Genomic DNA, 17,282 nt, shown 5'->3' with positions numbered 1-17,282 from the left:
TATTGTTAATTGCAATTATTTCTGAGACAATTATTTGTACAGCAAAATTTGGAATTGATACAGCTCTACTCAATACTTCATGCATATATTTCAAATTAAAAGCCTACCAGGAAAGGGTGGGATTATGCCCTTTGTGCTGGTGGGCTTTTAATGTGAAACAGCACTGCTAAAAGTGTTGAATTGTAACTGACGATAGCATGATAGCAATAAAAAGGTGTAAATAATTAGTGATTAAACCGCATTATAACTGAAAGCAGCAGAGGAGTAAGTCTGACAAGTTGTACTGATGTGAATTATGCAAATGTACATTTTCCCCCCAACAACAGGTAAACATGGAGGACGCCTTGAGGTTGCATTAGCAGTAACCATGTCCCGGGCATGTGCCTGTGCTATTCTACCTCAGCCTGCCCCAGTATTAGCTCAGCCCAGCTCTTCCACTGAGGACACTTGTCCCGCTCAGCGAAGGTGGTCTCATTGGAAGTCCAGCAGCACTGCTCGTGGTTGAACCACATGGCGCTCAGACACACGCCCTCCTTCAGGTCGTTCATCCAATCAGCAACAATGTCAATCAGGCCAGCCAAAGCACCTGACAGGAGGAGGAGGGAACCAGGTAGGAAAAGAGGGGCAAAGAGGTGAAGGCAGGAAGGAGAGAGGAAATAGAAAAAGAGAGGCAGAGGCAGTTAGCTTGCTAGTTATGCTACCGCCATGTTACGAGCCTGTCATCAATTCAAAACAGCAAGGTACGCCTATTTCTGTAAATGTCAAGGTATCGAAAGAAAATACAAATATACAACATTAAAGCAACTTAAAAGGGAAATTTCAGTATTTTTCGACCTGAACCTTATTTTTCCACGGATTTGTGTCTAAGTGACTAATTGTCAATTAAACACAAATCACAAAGTGCTTCCGTTTGTGGTTAAATGAGAGCAAAAGATGGAGCGAGACCAAGAGAAAGACTGAGCATGAGCTTCCTAAGGCAAAGCATGTGAGAGTCCGCAGCAGAGAAGATAACGGCCATATGTGTGTGTGTGTGTTTGTTTGTATTGTAAGTGTGCATTGTGTGTTACCTGAGGCCAAGCCAGTGAGCGTCACCACCAGCCACCCAGACCAGGCATCGTACAGGCTCTTTGTGAACTCCCATGCTGACTCCTTTTTCTTACTGTTAATCTAAAAACACACAAAAAAAAAAAAAAAAAAAGATGAACAAGTATCAAAATAATATGCAAGTAGGTCAAAGGTTTATAACTACTCCCCAATGATAAGCAATTCAGTAATCTACTCAAGTGGCAGGATTTCCACTGTTGCTTCAATAAAACGATAAAATTCCTGTAAGACAGGTAAGACTAAGTAAGAGGTTATAAAAACAATGTTTGATAAAGTATTCAAATAACATAAAAATTCTCCTGCAAGTCCTGCACTTATGAAAAGCGGGCTGTAACATTGTGTCAATATTTGGACAAAAGTGTTGACAGAGAGGTTGTATCCGTGATCTGGAGATGTCTGGCAGGAAGCCGAGTCTATTGTTTGTTCACTGACTCTGGTTCATTCATGAGTTCATGCTAATGAAGACTGTAAGATATAATTGAAAGCTCCAAAATCAAGCTGGTCAGTGGACTATGGGAATTTATTTCCTGACAAACTAGATTTCTGCAATAAAATAATATCTTAAAAGTAGTGGTTTGCTCAAATAATCATAATGTTGAAGCAGAAAACTTCCATTTTAAACTGGCAATAGCTTTTGATATTAAATCATTGTTCATAAAGTTTTGTTTTCTGTCGGATGTCGGGCTATTTTCCCCCTCTGTTAAGCCATTTAGGGTAAAACTGCTGATCTTACATAACTACCCAGTTCGTAGAATCAGTTTGTGCAATCCAAAACAAAGTGTTGCTCCACAGCAAATGTGTAAGACATTCATTTCTGTGCAGCAGAGGATTTTGCACTGACATCAGCTAATGTGGCTTTATGAACTAAAAATGGGCTGAGCTACGAGAATACTTCTGAGAGCAGAGTATCAATTTGAATCTTCTATTATAACCTCATTGTGAGAAGGGTTTTCAAAAACCCATGTTTTAAAGCCAAAAGCCTCAGTATGCTTCAGACAAAGTGCTTGTTAGATCGCCTAAAGGGGGGTTATACTACAAAAGTAGTTTGTTCAACGTGTTGTCCGACTGCGTTGGAAATCAAAAGTGTGTTGTTACGAACAGCCACAATGGAAGGTGTGAAAAGCTGATCAGAGATTTGATTGTTGATATATGTGGAGAACGGTGAACATTTTCAGTCTCTCCTGGAAGATATTCATAGTGTTACCCTTAGTTGTCCACGTGAAAAGTGCTACAAACTGACTTTTTGTCGTATGAACTAGCTTGTTTAAAGTATACTGAGACTTCTAAGGTTAAAGGATGGCCAGCCTCAGTCTCCTCACCTTCCGGTGCCTCTCGCGGTCCTTGCACTTCTCACGGACCCAGTCGATGGTGTGGAAGTCGTCGTAGGTCCCCACACCAGGGATGGGCTCCTCTAGGAAGTCCAACAGGTGGGTGGTGCTGCTGGGTGCCCCGCCCCCGTTAGACATGACGTAGTTAGACCCTATAACAAAAGTACATGAGAGTTTGCTTTACATTTATTCTTTATTTACCTTGAATTGTAACTTTTTTTAAATGTATAAAAAGTATATTGTATATGCACAAATGTGCAGTGTTCACAATACTATCTTTTGGTGACCTGTTTGACTCAAAAAGATGAAGCGTGTTATATCAAAAAAAAATACAATACGAAAGAACATGTAGGACATGATCATGTTATAAAAATCATTTATTAAAAAAAAAAAAAAAAAAAAAAAAAAGTCAAATGAAACCTATCTGAACTTCATCTGTCTCTGAAAACAAAAAAGAAAAGCTTGTGATGTAATGGTTTGGCCAAGCTGCTCTGCCGTACATCTTATGTTCATAAATGCTACTGAAAAGAGAAGGAGCTGGCTGCGAGATTAATCTCCTCCATTATCTGGCCCATCAAAACACTGCAGAACTAAACGCACAGTCACCGCTGAGAGATAATGACACAGCTACTCTGAGAAATCCCTGTAAGGCCTGCAGTCTATCACTTCCTCGGCAACAACAATAAACTAAGTGGAGGTTTATCTGCAATGCTGGATCATTTGGATGAGTAAACTCCACCTAAATACCCTGAGGTAATATTTTATCCACACTTTAACACAGTCACACCTTCACTGGAGCATTTGGGGTTAAGTAAGCTGCACATGGACACCTGCACAGAGCAGTTGCAGTGTTTATTTTTCTTGCTCTGGTGTGAGATGCAGATCACTATGTTCGGTGGACGTGTGTGTCTGCAGATGATCTTTTCAACATTAAAACTTTCAATCAGCAACTTCTACTAAAAGCTCTTTATGCACACGCCAGTCTAAGTGAATGACATTTTAATTATATTTAAAACCTTTAACAGGTGCCTTGTTGGCTTTTCTTGAAGCCCTAAAAATCCCCCGTCCTTTTAAGCATAAACACGTTTAACTACTTGGATGTTTGACAGTCTCATTAGCGCTGGTCTGATTGTATTGGCCTACAGGCTGCCAGACAATGAACAGTTAGTTCAGAAATGACTTCCACATGAGTTAGTAAAAAATACAAATCAAACGTTGTCCCCTGCCCTTTACTGACAATGACTAGATTATTATAGTGACTTTGCTCATAAGAACGTCATTAGACATTGAATGTCTCTGGTTAGGTCTGATCTCATCTGGCTGGATGCACAAATTCAATATGAGAAGGGACACAGGGACACAGGGACACACACACAATTTGCATGGCTGCCATTTGCCTTTCCTGGCTGCATGATGAAAATTTCTTTCATAAAACAAAAGTGAAAAACGTGTAATATTTTGTAATACAGTTCTGAGTCAACAAGGGGATAATGAAAAAATCTTCATAATCTTCTGATTTATCATCCTCATAATTCAGTAAGTAAACATTCAAGTATAAAAGCCCCCCTCATCAACTTTAAAATGCACTGCCACGTGTTTAATCTGGCACAAAATGTGTTTGATAAATTAGGGAGACCCCATCCTCTGGTATTTGAAATTGACAGTTAAGCTGAGCCTAATCATCCCACTTGTGGTGACGCAAATGTGTGAGACTTCATCAGCAACACAAAGAGTCCCAAGTACAACTTCTTTTCCTGTCTACATTCAGCAATATCAGATTAATCATGGGAAAATGGGTTTAATTACTGTGTTAACGGTAAATGTGACATGCCAAATAAAACATGAGAAGCCAAAAGATGACAAATGACAGAGCGAAAAGAAAACTATTTATAGAAAAGTATTCCACTATGCAAGAGCAACTTAACACCAAGCCAAAGAACGGTTGAAAGATTCAATGGACACAGAGTTCAGAAAAAAACATGGGGCTCCTAAAACAACTGCAGTTGAAAACAAAGTAAGTAAAAATAAACTCATAGAAACTTCCTGTATTGCTTTGCATGTAGCATCGAGCTGAGGCTACATAAATGCTGTTAGTTTGTACGCAACGGTCCATCTCCACCTCCCCTGATCATTCAGTGCCACGCCTTAGACATTTCATCTAAGGGATTGTTCCCGTTCCGTCGGATGTCCCTCATTTTCGGTCTGAAGTCCCTCACCTGCCACTTTCTTTGTGTTGCCATTCTAAACTCCGGTTCGGGAAACATCCTCCGACAATCAATTATATTTATATATTTACTTTTTTTTTTTTTTTTTTGAGTAAAATTCTCATCACAAATTCAACAGCCATTTGAATTCCAGAGCCCGCTTCCCTACGTGCACGTTCCACCAAAATGAGTTCCTTCCCGAGGCTATTTTACAGTGGCACCGTACCTGCGTCCGGCTCTTAGCACCGCCCAAGATGATTGTGATTGGTTTAAAGTAGGGCTGTCAATTGATTAAAAAAAATTAACTAATTAATTGCACAATTTGCTGTAATTAATCGCGATTAATCGCTTTTTTAAATTGAGACTGAAGCTTGTAATAATGGATATTTAAATGCTAAATCACTTAACTTTGCAAATATGAAGAAAAACAAAAAAGAAAGCAGATTTTTGTCACCGTCCCCGGCTGCTGTCGCCTGCTCTCGTCTACTTTACAGGCGAGGAGCAGTTCATCTCCAACAAGCCGAGAGTTCAGTTCATCTCCAACGAGCCGAGAGTTCAGCTCATCTCCAGCGAGCCGAGAGTTCAGTCGCCGGCAGGGCAGTCGGGACTCACCCGGAAATGGCGAGTGGAATGAGTGTGACTAAAGTCTCTCAAAATCTGACGAAAATCTTCTAAACTGACCTTTGTTGAGCTGAAATGAAGACAGATTCAGCAACTGCACTTCTCGCTTAAAATGTTTTCAGAAACATGTTTCAGTGAACTATCTTAGTACAATATGAGATCGTATTCTGAACGGCCGCCATGACAGTCTGGCTCTCAATTTTTCCGGAGAAAACAAACCCATGTGACGCGTTCGTCCAATCAGCTGCCGGTTTTCATTACTTGGGCAACAATACAGATTAGCGCCGCCTGCTGTTATGTAGACGTATTACGTTTCTCAGCCGCCACATGAATTAAACAAACACAGCTGCGTTAATTTCGTTAATTTTTTTTAACGAGTTAAATATTAAAAAATTAACGCGTTAATTTTGACAGCCCTAGTTTAAAGAAATGCCAATAAACCAGAGCACGTTTGTCTCCTATCCCGGAATGCTGTGTGCTCTAGCCTGACCCTCCTCTGCAGCGCTGTGGTCTGGCAACGTGACCGTTAGCAGCAGATGATGTTACTGAGGGTACAAATTCAACTAGTTTAGCAGATAAATTTAACTTTAGATTTAATTTAATTAAAAAAATAAAAAATAAAACAATGATTGTTGGTTTCCTGCCAAAGTGGTACTTAAGACAACAATCAAAGGGAATGTTAATTTCCCACCCTGCATGCCATTCTGCGACTGGTGTAATCTGTAACAACATAAAACAAAAGAAACTTACACTGCCGAAGATAAAAGGTGTGAATGCAGAAATGTGGGCGAGAGAAATGCCAATGAAATGACACACCATGAATAATATTGAGGCCATTTGAAGAGCAAACATACACATTCCAGTCCACAATACATTTTAAATCTCCTGAGTGTAACTACAACTGGGGCAGGGCCATGAGGACTATCAAACAAGGCCTTATTCATACCTCTGTGATCTGCTTTAAATATTTAAAAAAAATCCCTAACCAGAGCCATAAAACAGATCATTAAATGGCATCAATGCATTTGCATCCTTTCCAAGCATTACTACACTGCACTGCTATAACACATGCATTACCATATAATAAATGAGCTACACAACTCAGTGCACCAAAAAATTAATCCACAGCAAGCAAGAAAGATTATAAGCAGCAAGAACCAAATAAACATTTCAGTTAGGAATAAAGCCACATTTTTATCATACCTCAGACATAAGCTGATAATAAATCCTGCCCCCCCCCCCCACCCTATTAATGTGGGCCATGACACAGCCTTTGAAAACTCATATCACTGCCTTTGATGGTAGATAGGATGTGAGAAAGAAGAAATACATTGATAACACTTTGGTGAGAATTTTTGTAAGAAGCAGGGCACAAAATGGCCAAATGTAGCTTTCATCTGACCAGCTGATACACATCCTGTTCTGAAAGGAGAAAGGGGAAAGAGTACTGTTGTGGAGTCAGCAGCAGTAAGAGTGTCAAGCTTGGCAGGGAGACTGAAGCTATCATTCTCCATTTTAATTTTAGAGTGACTCCAACAATCTGGAAGTTTGTGTGTGTGTGTGTGTGTGTGTGTGTGTGTGTGTGTGTGTGTGTGTGTGTGTAGCTATGGTCTGTGTGTTTCTCATACGGTTTTCGTGTTTATACGATCAACTTTCCTTTAAGTCATCAGTTTGTACATCTGCCTACATTAAGTACAAGAGAGTGAGCTATTTCAGTCAAAAAAGGCAAGACCTACAACAACCCTTAAGAAATGTGTGACATGCTTTGAATTTAGGTTTATTGAGGAAAAATTGGTATTTATTCCCTTTTTAATGACCAACCAGTAATTGGTTTCAGTTGAACATTTTGTTGCTAGTAGCAACCATTACTGGCACAGTAGTTAGTTGCAGTCATAGCAGTTGCAGTTTAACTGACATTAGGCCTTTCTCATTACAGAGTACACAAAGTTCTTACTGGCATCTAGTAGTGGAATATAACCAATTACTAGGGGTGAAAAAAAAGAAAAGTGTCATTTTTTTTGCGACGATTTTTATTTACCAATGATTCACCTAAATATTTTCTGTTTATATGGTACCGCCGACTGCATCATATCCGTTTCCAGCAAAACAGACCGAAAGCAGAAAATGCAGAAAATACATGTTATGTACTTCTTTACAAATTAAATAAATGCGATGTGCAGAAAACATTTAGTTTTTAGAAATGTCTCATGATATATTGTCTCTAGAAGTGTATTATTGAACTTTTGTTTTTGTTAAAGAAGGAAAAGAAAATCGCAATACTCAATACTATCGAATCGCAATTAATGAAAACAATCCGCACACATGTAGCATGAAAGAATCTAATCGGGACAAAAGCATATCATCCCAGCCCTAGTAATTAAGTACCTAGAACTATTTACTCAAGATTGAGGTACTTGTAATTTACTACTTGAGTATTTTCTTTTCATGCCACTTTCTACTTCTGCTCCACTACATTTCAGAGGGAAATGTGTTACCGTTTACTCCAGTACAATTCCACTTAACTAACTTTTCAGCGCTCTCAACAGCATCGATTGTGAAATGCAATCAACAGATACACCTGTTATCCTCACTGTAATGTATGTGCAGAAAAAAATAAATAAATCAAATTTCCCATCAGCCAAACCACTTTTGCAGCAACAAATATATCATGCAACAGTTCCACTGAGGGATGACCACCAGGCTAGCTAGCAGGTCTCCACATTGCCGCAAACGTCTGAGCAAATTTTCATGCAGGCATTACTTTGAGAAATCAACCATACATTCAAAGTCTAATGAGTTGATTTATTGTGTAAAACTATTATTGATAATTGAGTTGTATAACGAAAATGAGAGGCTGTTTCATATCCTCCGCCGTCCAAGCTTGGTAGATTCAAAATGCATGCTAGGATACAATTTCAGTTTCACAATTACTTCCGGTGAAAAATTTAAAGAGACCTGGATGCAGTGACTTTTGCTAAGAGAAGCGCTGACATAATAAAACTTGCTCTGAAGGGACAGTATAAGTCAAGACAAAAAGAGAGCCAAAATGTTTTGCTGAATAATCACAGGGATTAATATGGACTGAAGATACTGCAGTGTATATTGATTTCTTAAAAGACCACCCATTTAATGAGATGGTGACGGTAATAACTGCCGTTTTCTTGGTGCATGTCTTGGTGTATGCTCATATAACAAACTCCATAATGGACAATAAAGATTTGATTTAATGTACCGTATTTATTTATTCAAAAATCACTACCCAGTTTATACTGAGCATCTACAATTAAGAATGTTTATAATTCCAAATTACATTGTAGTTAACATGATTAAATCTCAAACTGACATTAAAGTTACCCAATTTTGGCCAACTGACTTTGTGAAAATGTTAGGGCAGGCCATTAATTGAAGACAAAAAATGAAAAATATCTGAAAATATCACCAAAAATATTTGTCAGTGGGATTTCTGTCCCTCAAGGGCCACTCTAGGTGATTCATGGACTGACTCAGGAGAAAGGTGGGACACAAAAAATGCAAGTTAGATTTCTGCAAAGTCTGTTGCCAGGCAAAAAATTTCAATGAAGAAAAATAGCGGTGTCGGTTATGAAGACAACAGAGCACAAAAGATAAGACTGCGGCTCTTCACTGCAGTAACTATTACAAAAATTCCATCTCACAAATAGGAACAAAATCGATGTGGCTAAGAAGGGAACATTTTCAACTTCCAGTAAGAAAACGAAGGATTTGACTGATGCAATAAATCAGACTTCCTGCTGATGCTGCACTACTGAACACCCATCAGTGTTTGGAGCCAAGCGAGGGTGACGCCACGGAAAACGAAAGGTACTGTATATACGAACACATCGCCAGCATCACATTCCAGCGGTTCAGCAGGCACGCAGACAAAAGACACACACATACAAATAAGGCTTCAGTTTCTTTCCCTTGTGCATTAGTAAAGTGACGTGGCAATTCTGTTCAGCCTGCAGCAGGGATAACAGCCGCGTCAGTGCGCATTCAGGCTTGTCAATAATCACCACTTCCCTGAATGAATTTGATGTGGCTTTCCTGTGCTACTATGATCAATGAGGTGGGAAATGACCAGCAGACAACTGCTTGTTCAGAGGTTTCTGTGTATAATGGGTGGAGAAATTTAAGGTTTCCAGTCTAACAACCTGCCCTTCAACCCCCTGAATTAGGTCTAAATCAGATCAGAGAGGTTTAGAGGCAGCCTGCTAGGACACTACGGATCGGCCCGGTTGGAGTAGGGTTAATCTGCTCAGCCATCATGTGATCAGCATCATAAACTGAGCCCGACAACCTCCTTAGCCAGAGAAGCCAGCCTGATGACCAGACTGATGGAATCCCTGGAGTCACACAAAAGGCAGACAAATAAAATGGATCAAAGTCCGAAAAGGCCCTTTTTGTGTGTGTTTACATATTCTGTGTTGGTTTTGGATAGTTGAGACAAGGACACAGTGTTTAAGGTAAATGACCTTAAGAGACCAAATTGCTATATTTTGTTTTGCAAATATAGTACAAACACTATATTCCAGTTTCACAGGTTAGTAAAGCAGGGAATTAGAAGAAAATGTATCTGGATCACAATTACTGTAATCAAATAAGCCATCTCTGTATAACAAATAAGCCATCTCTGTATTGTTCTCTTATTGTTCCATACTTTTGAAATATGGGCGCATGCTTACACCACAAACACAAAACCTATTTTTATTTTACAAAAAATAGCCATAAGGATAGTCAATCATTCACTGTATAACGAACCGACAAACTCGATATTCTGCAAATTTAAAGCAATAAAATTCTCCGATCTTGTCAGTCTGAATACAGCTGTCTTTATGTTCAAAGTCTATAGGAAAATATTGCCTGAAAACATATTATGTTTGTTTGAAAAAAGGGAACAGAAATATAACCTAAGAGGAGAGAATATGTTTAAAAAACAAATGGTTCGAACAAACTTTAAAATAAACACCATTTTGGTAAAAGGGGTCGACTTGTGGAATGGTCTCACTGATGATCTTAAGAGGAATAATTCCATTCATTATTTCAAACAAGTTTAAAACTTAATTTTTTTTCAAATATAAGGTTGCCTAAGTAAAATCGTATAGGTATGTTGTATGTATATGTGCATGCATATGTATGTATGTATGTATGTATGCATATGAGAATATATATAGTATGTATATATGTATGTGTGTATGAATACATATGTTTATGCAATTATATTGTTTATGTTTAACTTCTGATGGGTAGATGTTGTTTTGTAAATAGGGTAGGCGTAATAAGCTATGGCTTCAGCCTACACCTTTTCAATTAACTACCTTGTTTGTAATGAACTTGCTGTACTTATATTATGTTTTATGTTTTGTAACCGAATAAACCTTCATTCATTCATTCGTGCAATGCAAAACAGCCAGAAGATACATGTGTAAAGCTGCTTCTACATGGAGGGCTGACAAAATGGTAAGAGAGAGGTGGACTTATGGTTAGATGTGGTTATCTAGAGACTGAAGAATTCAAGTAAGGAGAGGATCACAAGCTGGACTAATAACTACAAAAATGTGTGTCTGCAAGGAGAGAGGAAATACAAGATTGGATGTACTTTGCACAAAGTGGATGTAGGCAGTCCTAAACTCAGTAGGGGCCTTTTGTATCTGCTCGCTCACCGTAAAAATCTAACAAGGCCTGGAGGAATCAACGCACACACATGCAACTAAAAGGAAAACTCCCTAAAGACAGATAGGAAAGACAAACAAGGATAGAGTGTTAAGAACTCAAATTTGTCATCGAAAAACAAGCTGTCACAGTTTGACTGTATGCCTTCACCCTGAGGACCTCGTTATGTGTGATGTGATCTAAGGTGACGTCCTGAATTTGGCCAACAGGTGTCCTCACACTGCAGGAACATTGTGAAAAGCTTCAACAATACACAGCCTACATGCATCCAGTTCACATATTTAGTAGCCAAAGGCTGACTGTGTCTCTCTCTGGAGGAATTAAAATGGATGCCCATGATGCTGCCCTTAGTCGCTGCTGCTTAAAAGGCCCAAGCACAAGCCTTCACACTAACTCCAACTCCCTCTTTAGCTCATTATCTTTGGCTGACGTGCACACACACACTGCTGGTTGATCATCAACAGAGAAGTGGATTGTGAAATAGGCTGAGCAGGCAGATGTTTAGCTCCCATAGAACATGCATTCAATAGCAATTGCAGCTTCAAATCCATAATTTCACTCCAATTTTCATCCCTCACCAACAACAGATGAAGGCAGCGTTTGCCTAACCTGCACAATGCCATATGGCTACATGCACTCACTGTACAAGAAAGAAAGCGGCCTCTGTCATCACGGCATCATGAGAAAAGATGGGAAACGGAGGGGAAGGGGGAGGGGAAAAAAATAAGAGGGGACGTGGTGTACCTCTTTTAGGGATCTCCTGCAGGGGGATGGTATCCCCTCCGCCGTCGTAGGGCAAATAGGGGTCGGCCGCCCCGTCCTCCTCCTCCATGTTGACAGTTGAGACGAGGCTAGGCTAGGCTAAGCTAAGCTAGGCTTCACTACGCACTGCTCGCTGCGTGTGTCAGTCGTTGCTGCTGCTGCCATGTTTACCAGAGGAAGACAAGCGGGGCTGTGTGTGTCCTCTCTCCCTACCCCCGCCCTTTTCTTTCTCCCTCCACTGCAGCAGCTGACTAGCTGATGATGTCACCACTCACACACACACTCAAAGGGAAAGACGACTAGCACACCAAGCCGGTCAACCCTGTCTGCTTGGTTGCTAAGGGAGATCTGTGAGCCTTGCCTGTATGGGAGAGTCCATTGGGCTGGTCACAGGGGTGTGTGTGTGATAGGGTGAGCTCTAAAATGGAATATTCCATACTGAGCAAATGGAGGGGGGGTTAAAGTAAGGAGTAAATACACCTACTCACAAAAAGTTAGGGATATTCGGCTTTCGGGTGAAATTTCAGGATGAACCTAAAATCCACTAGGCTATAACCTTTACAGGTGAACTTAATGTGACCTTCTCTCAACTTTTGAATGCGCATGTCCAACCATTCAATGTTTCAGTACTTTCTGCACAACTGGCTGTCCTCGTAACGCGGAGCTTAACGGCAAAATTCACAACAGGTGTTTGATCCATGAATCGACCAATACATTTCCTGATTCAATTAGATTGGTATTTAAACAGTCCTCCTCATCATGCTGTTCACATTTTGACATCATGAGACCAAGACGACACCTATCAATTGATCAACAGTACCTCGCCATTGCGAGGCTTCAAACAGGATGTTGTCAGACGGAAGTGGCCACTGAGCTTAGAGTGTCACAGAGTGTCATCAGCAGGTTGCAACCTGGTTGCAACAGAGATACAGAGAGACTGGAAGAGTCACAGAAAGGCATAGAAGTGGACGTCCATTGGCCACATCCCACACTGATGACCGCTTCATTGTGAACAGTGTTCTGCGGAACCGGATGATGAATGCCACTCAACTCCAGGCACATTTAAGGGAGGCGAGAGGCACCCAAGTGTCATGTCAGACTATTCAAAACCGTTTACATCAGCGTGGTCTGTGTGCTAGACGACCTGCAATGGTCGTATAGACCTGAATCCCATAGAAAACCTATGGGATCAGCTGAGTCGCTGTGTTGAGGCCCGTAACTCTGTACCCCAGAACCTCAATGACCTGAGGGCCGCCCTTCAAGAAGAGTGGGATGCCATGCCTCAGCAGACAATAACTTGACTTGTGGACAGCACGAGACGTCGTTGTCAAGCTGTAATTGATGCTCAAGGGCACACAGTTAGTCTGACATTTACATTTTTTGTTGTGGTATATCCACCACGGCTTTTGTTTCAATACATTTTTTGAGATGAGGAAATCACCATTGCATGCTTTTACTTAAATGCCCTACTTTCATGATATAGTACCACTTTTTACATTTTCCATAAATTTCACCCGAAATCCAGATATCCCTAACTTTTTGTGAGTAGTGTAATTAATTAATAGAAGTTCTAATAGTATGAGTGGAACAGGCTTTCTGTCAGGTGAATAATTATAATTTTCATCAGCTTTATTTTCATGCAAAGATTTTACTGGCTCCAGCCCCAAAAATTTGAATATTTCCTACTTTCTTTGTCTCATATGATGGTAAACTAAATATGTTCGAGTTTCAAACTGTCAGTCATGTGAGACCCTATGGTCTAACTTATCTTGTGGTCAGACCACAAAAAGACAAGAGGTCTGGTATTTTTTTTGTTGAAGCTAGGGATGCATTGATCTGATCGCTGTATGGGAATTGGAGCAGATACTTTACTTGTAAGTACGTTTTGGGTCAGCCAGAAATGACCATCCACATAATTTTATTTAATCAACAGTTTCAATCAAGTGTTTGTTATGTTATTTTCAAAAAGTCACTCGGTGGTACCTAGAGTCTCTAAAAGTAGAATGGGAGCAAGAGCCTTCAGTTATCAGGCTCCTCTCCTATGGAACCAGCTCCCGATCTGGGTTTGGGGGGCAGAAACTGTAATCGCTTTCAAGAATGAACTTAAAACTCTTCTATTTGATAAAGCTTATAGTTAGGGAGTGAGGAGTTACAGTGTTCACCTAACTGGCCCACCTGCTTCCCTTCATAATTGTTAGATTAATAATACATAACAAAGTAGAGGGAGGCAGGCCAGCCAAGCCCGATCCGGCAGGGAGAGAGTTCTAAGCCCGAAAAAGCTACCTCTCCTTATGACCTGTCTCTCTTAGTTACGCTGTTATAGTTACGCTGTTATAGTTCTAGACTGCCGGGGGACTTCCTTCCTTTGACACACTGAGCTGCTCTCTCCTCTCCCTTTCTATTACTATTACTATTTGTGTGTATCCCGTCCCAGAAATGCTTGTTACTAATCCTAGCTTCTGGGGAGTTTACTCCCCGGAGTCCTTATGTTTTCTCCCCCAGCGTATTTCCTTGGAGAACGTTGGCACCAAGATCCTGGTTCCAGCTGTCGCCGTGGTCCTGCTGCACTCCCTGCTGAGCTCAGCGGTGCCCTGCAATGTCATGCTGCTTCCTGCTGAACCCTGCAGCTTCCCGCTACATCCAGTCACTGTTCCATTATTAATGTGACTACTATTGCCACTGTTCATCACACCCCCAACCGGCCCGTCAGACACCGCCTACCAAGAGCCTGGGTCTGTCCGAGGTTTCTTCCCAAGAGGGAGTTTTTCCTCGCCACTGTCGCACTGCTTGCTCTTGAGGGAATTACTGTAATTGTTGGGGCTTTCTAAATTATAGAGTGTGGTCTAGACCTACTCCATCTGTAAAGTGTCTCGAGATAACCTATGTTATGATTTGATACTATAAATAAAATTGAATTGAATTGGTTAAAGTCAACTCAGTTTTCAGTGGCACAGCAATCTCTGGCCTCATGTTACCTTTACATAAAAAGGATCCCAATGAGCTCCAGCCAGTAACATATTCTTCAAAACTGGGGGGAAAAGAGATCATTTGTAGTATCAGACTGATGAATGGTGTCTGCAGAAACTCAGAGTTGAGGTGTTGGAATTGGTATTGCAAGAGAAAAAGTCACATCGGTCCATCTCTGGTTACAGCCCAAACTGATAAAAGAGAAAACTTTCTACAGCAGTATTTTGCCAATTCAACTCAAAATCACTTAGCCTATTCATAAATGAAATATATCTTTCCGATTGCACAAACAAGGTCAATAACTATTTGCCCATTGGAGTTATTTGCCAATCTGCCTTGTTATTTTGGTTATTTTTGAATAAATTCCACTGCCACGGCTGGCTTTCCTCCAGCATACTAAGAGAAAATGAAATACTGTTTTGGGGATTGTAAGAGCAAGAAAAAACAAGCAAAAAGCGAATGAATGAAACGTGAGATATTATCTGGACATCTCACAGCATCTGTGCCATAATGCAAGACAGACTGTACTGACTCTAATGTAGAGTAACTCTCTCTAGTCCCTTTAAACCAATCTGAATGGGGGTGGATTTAATGCTTATAATCCAAAAGCGACCACAGTTACCATTTCAAGACAGAAGGTGTTTTGTAAACTTGGTGTGAATATGTGTTATTGTATGAAACAATGCAACTTAAGTCAGGCTCTTCCACATGACTTACAGTTCCCAGGCCTAAACAATGGGACCCTGACATTTCACACGCTGTAACTATGTTTTCACTATAACATAAAAAGCCAAGACCTACCTTTCAGCAGGGCTCCTGTTGCTAGGCAATGATAATGGTGATGTCAGCCATAGTTTGCTACTTCTCTGCTCAAAGTCAGGACATTAAACCGGCAAAACATGAAGTTTGAAACAAAAAAAATCTCAGTAATCCAGTGAGTTAAAATGTAACAGAATAAATCCTTTTCAAATCAAATTTCCCCAAAGCATTGCTCTGTTGATCTCCTTTACTTTTTCCAAGCAAACAAAGTTTCAGCAAAATTCTCCAGGGTACCACAGAGTGAGCCAGCCCCTTTGCTCACACTGCAGTCATAGCCCAGAGGAGGGCTTTACAAGCTTCCCCATGAACCCACCCCTCATTTCTACCTAAAAATAGCACAGAGAGACAGAGACAGGCAACACACCAGCTTCAAGGAAGAACAGCCATCCAGAGAGTTCCTGAAACTCTAGCTCACACAGACACCTTGCAGCCAAACGGGTTCTTGGAATGCCAGTGCACATATGGGTGTCACACAAAAATCAACTGACAAGAGCAGGAGGTGGAGCCCAGGCAGATACAGTAATACATTACAATACGGTCCAAAGTTATAAATGATTGTTAGTAGAGCTGTCAATCTTCCTCTATAATACTATTCAAATTCCATTTGAGTTTTTTTTTTAATATTCGAATAATATTTGAATATTTAATGCTCAATTGCAGCCTGTTAAATATGTTCTACACTACTCAGGCTTATGCATTGTCAATGCCACTACAAGCATGTGGTTGTTGTTACACGTTCTGTCCACTAGAGGGACTTCTAACATTAGATTGGCCTTGAGGCAACCTGCACGCAACTTTGTTTACATTCATTTTCCACCATGAGCACACAGCAACAAACCCAAATCAACCGAGAACTCTGTAATGAAACATTATCTAACAAGTTGTAAAGTCTAACATCATGTTAGGAAGCACAGCCGAAACCATTTGTCCTAAACTAGGTAAGTAACAATCGACGCTAAGTGCATTAATAACCAAGCCAATCGGTGCTGTCACTACTATTTTAGTGATTTATAAGCAACCCGTTTCCAGCAGATTGTCACGTTACTGAGAATATAGCTGTAAGAAGATAATATGATGTGGAAGCTAACTGACAGCTGTAGGGGACCTAACATAAACTTTAGCTTTCACCATGAAGCTCCCAGCTAACTAACGTTACCTACCGACGCAGTTAGGAAACCAGAACAAGCTAACTATTGATAACATTAGCATTTTGGCTCGGTGGATGGCGATTTTAAAGTCATGTTAAAACTATTTCCCGTCCTCCTTACGATTTCCAGCCAGAGGGAGAGACACCGAGCCGACCGCTCCTGCTGCTGCAGGTCACGTCACATGCAGAAATGTCAAGTAGTGATGTGCGATACCACTTAATTCCTATTCGATCCTATACCAAGTAATACCCAGGCTGGTATTGCCGATACCGATACCAATACTTTTTACGTATTTTATTTGTAGTGTCATGTGACAAATAGTTTAAAGTAAAATAAAAAAGTAGGCTGTAGGCTTACCAATTCCAAAGTAGGCTATAGCTGCATAATGACAAGACAATAAACTACTCTCATATTATTTAATTATAAAGAAAATCTCAGAGACTTGTACAGTAAAACAGGTTGAAAATTACACACAAATAAAAAAAATGTCCACACACAGCGTCCCTGCTGTCTTTACAGCTAAAATACAGCCAGACATGACTCCTTTTGCGGTCAGCCATAGTCACTCAGTCTGCAGTCTTCGTAGCGGGAAATTAAAGAAGGGCTGTTGCAGCGGCCGGCTCCGTCACAGAGCCGCA

General features: G+C 40.5%; 1 protein-coding gene across 10 annotated transcripts in view; it reads right to left on the bottom strand.

The window, feature by feature from the left end:
* The window catches only part of clcn3 (chloride channel 3), a 40,972-nt gene that overhangs the window by 12,693 nt on the left and 10,997 nt on the right, over window positions 1–17,282 (bottom strand). For 6 of the 10 annotated variants that reach the window (XM_028563870.1, XM_028563872.1, XM_028563873.1 and 3 more), the window contains 3 exons: window positions 2,424–2,584; window positions 1,068–1,167; window positions 399–586 (listed from right to left, as the gene is read on the bottom strand). In XM_028563870.1, coding sequence (XP_028419671.1) covers window positions 399–586; window positions 1,068–1,167; window positions 2,424–2,584 — 449 coding nt within the window. Of the gene's footprint in view, window positions 1–398; window positions 587–1,067; window positions 1,168–2,423; window positions 2,585–11,589; window positions 11,657–11,692; window positions 12,099–15,478; window positions 15,767–17,282 lie in introns of those variants that run through there. The other 4 variants (XM_028563871.1, XM_028563878.1, XM_028563874.1 and 1 more) reach the window with 3 other exon arrangements.

This window comes from Perca flavescens, chromosome 19 (assembly GCF_004354835.1).
Source record: "Perca flavescens isolate YP-PL-M2 chromosome 19, PFLA_1.0, whole genome shotgun sequence".
Classification (NCBI taxonomy): domain Eukaryota; kingdom Metazoa; phylum Chordata; class Actinopteri; order Perciformes; family Percidae; genus Perca; species Perca flavescens.
This window is presented reverse-complemented; position numbering and strand designations above follow the sequence as displayed.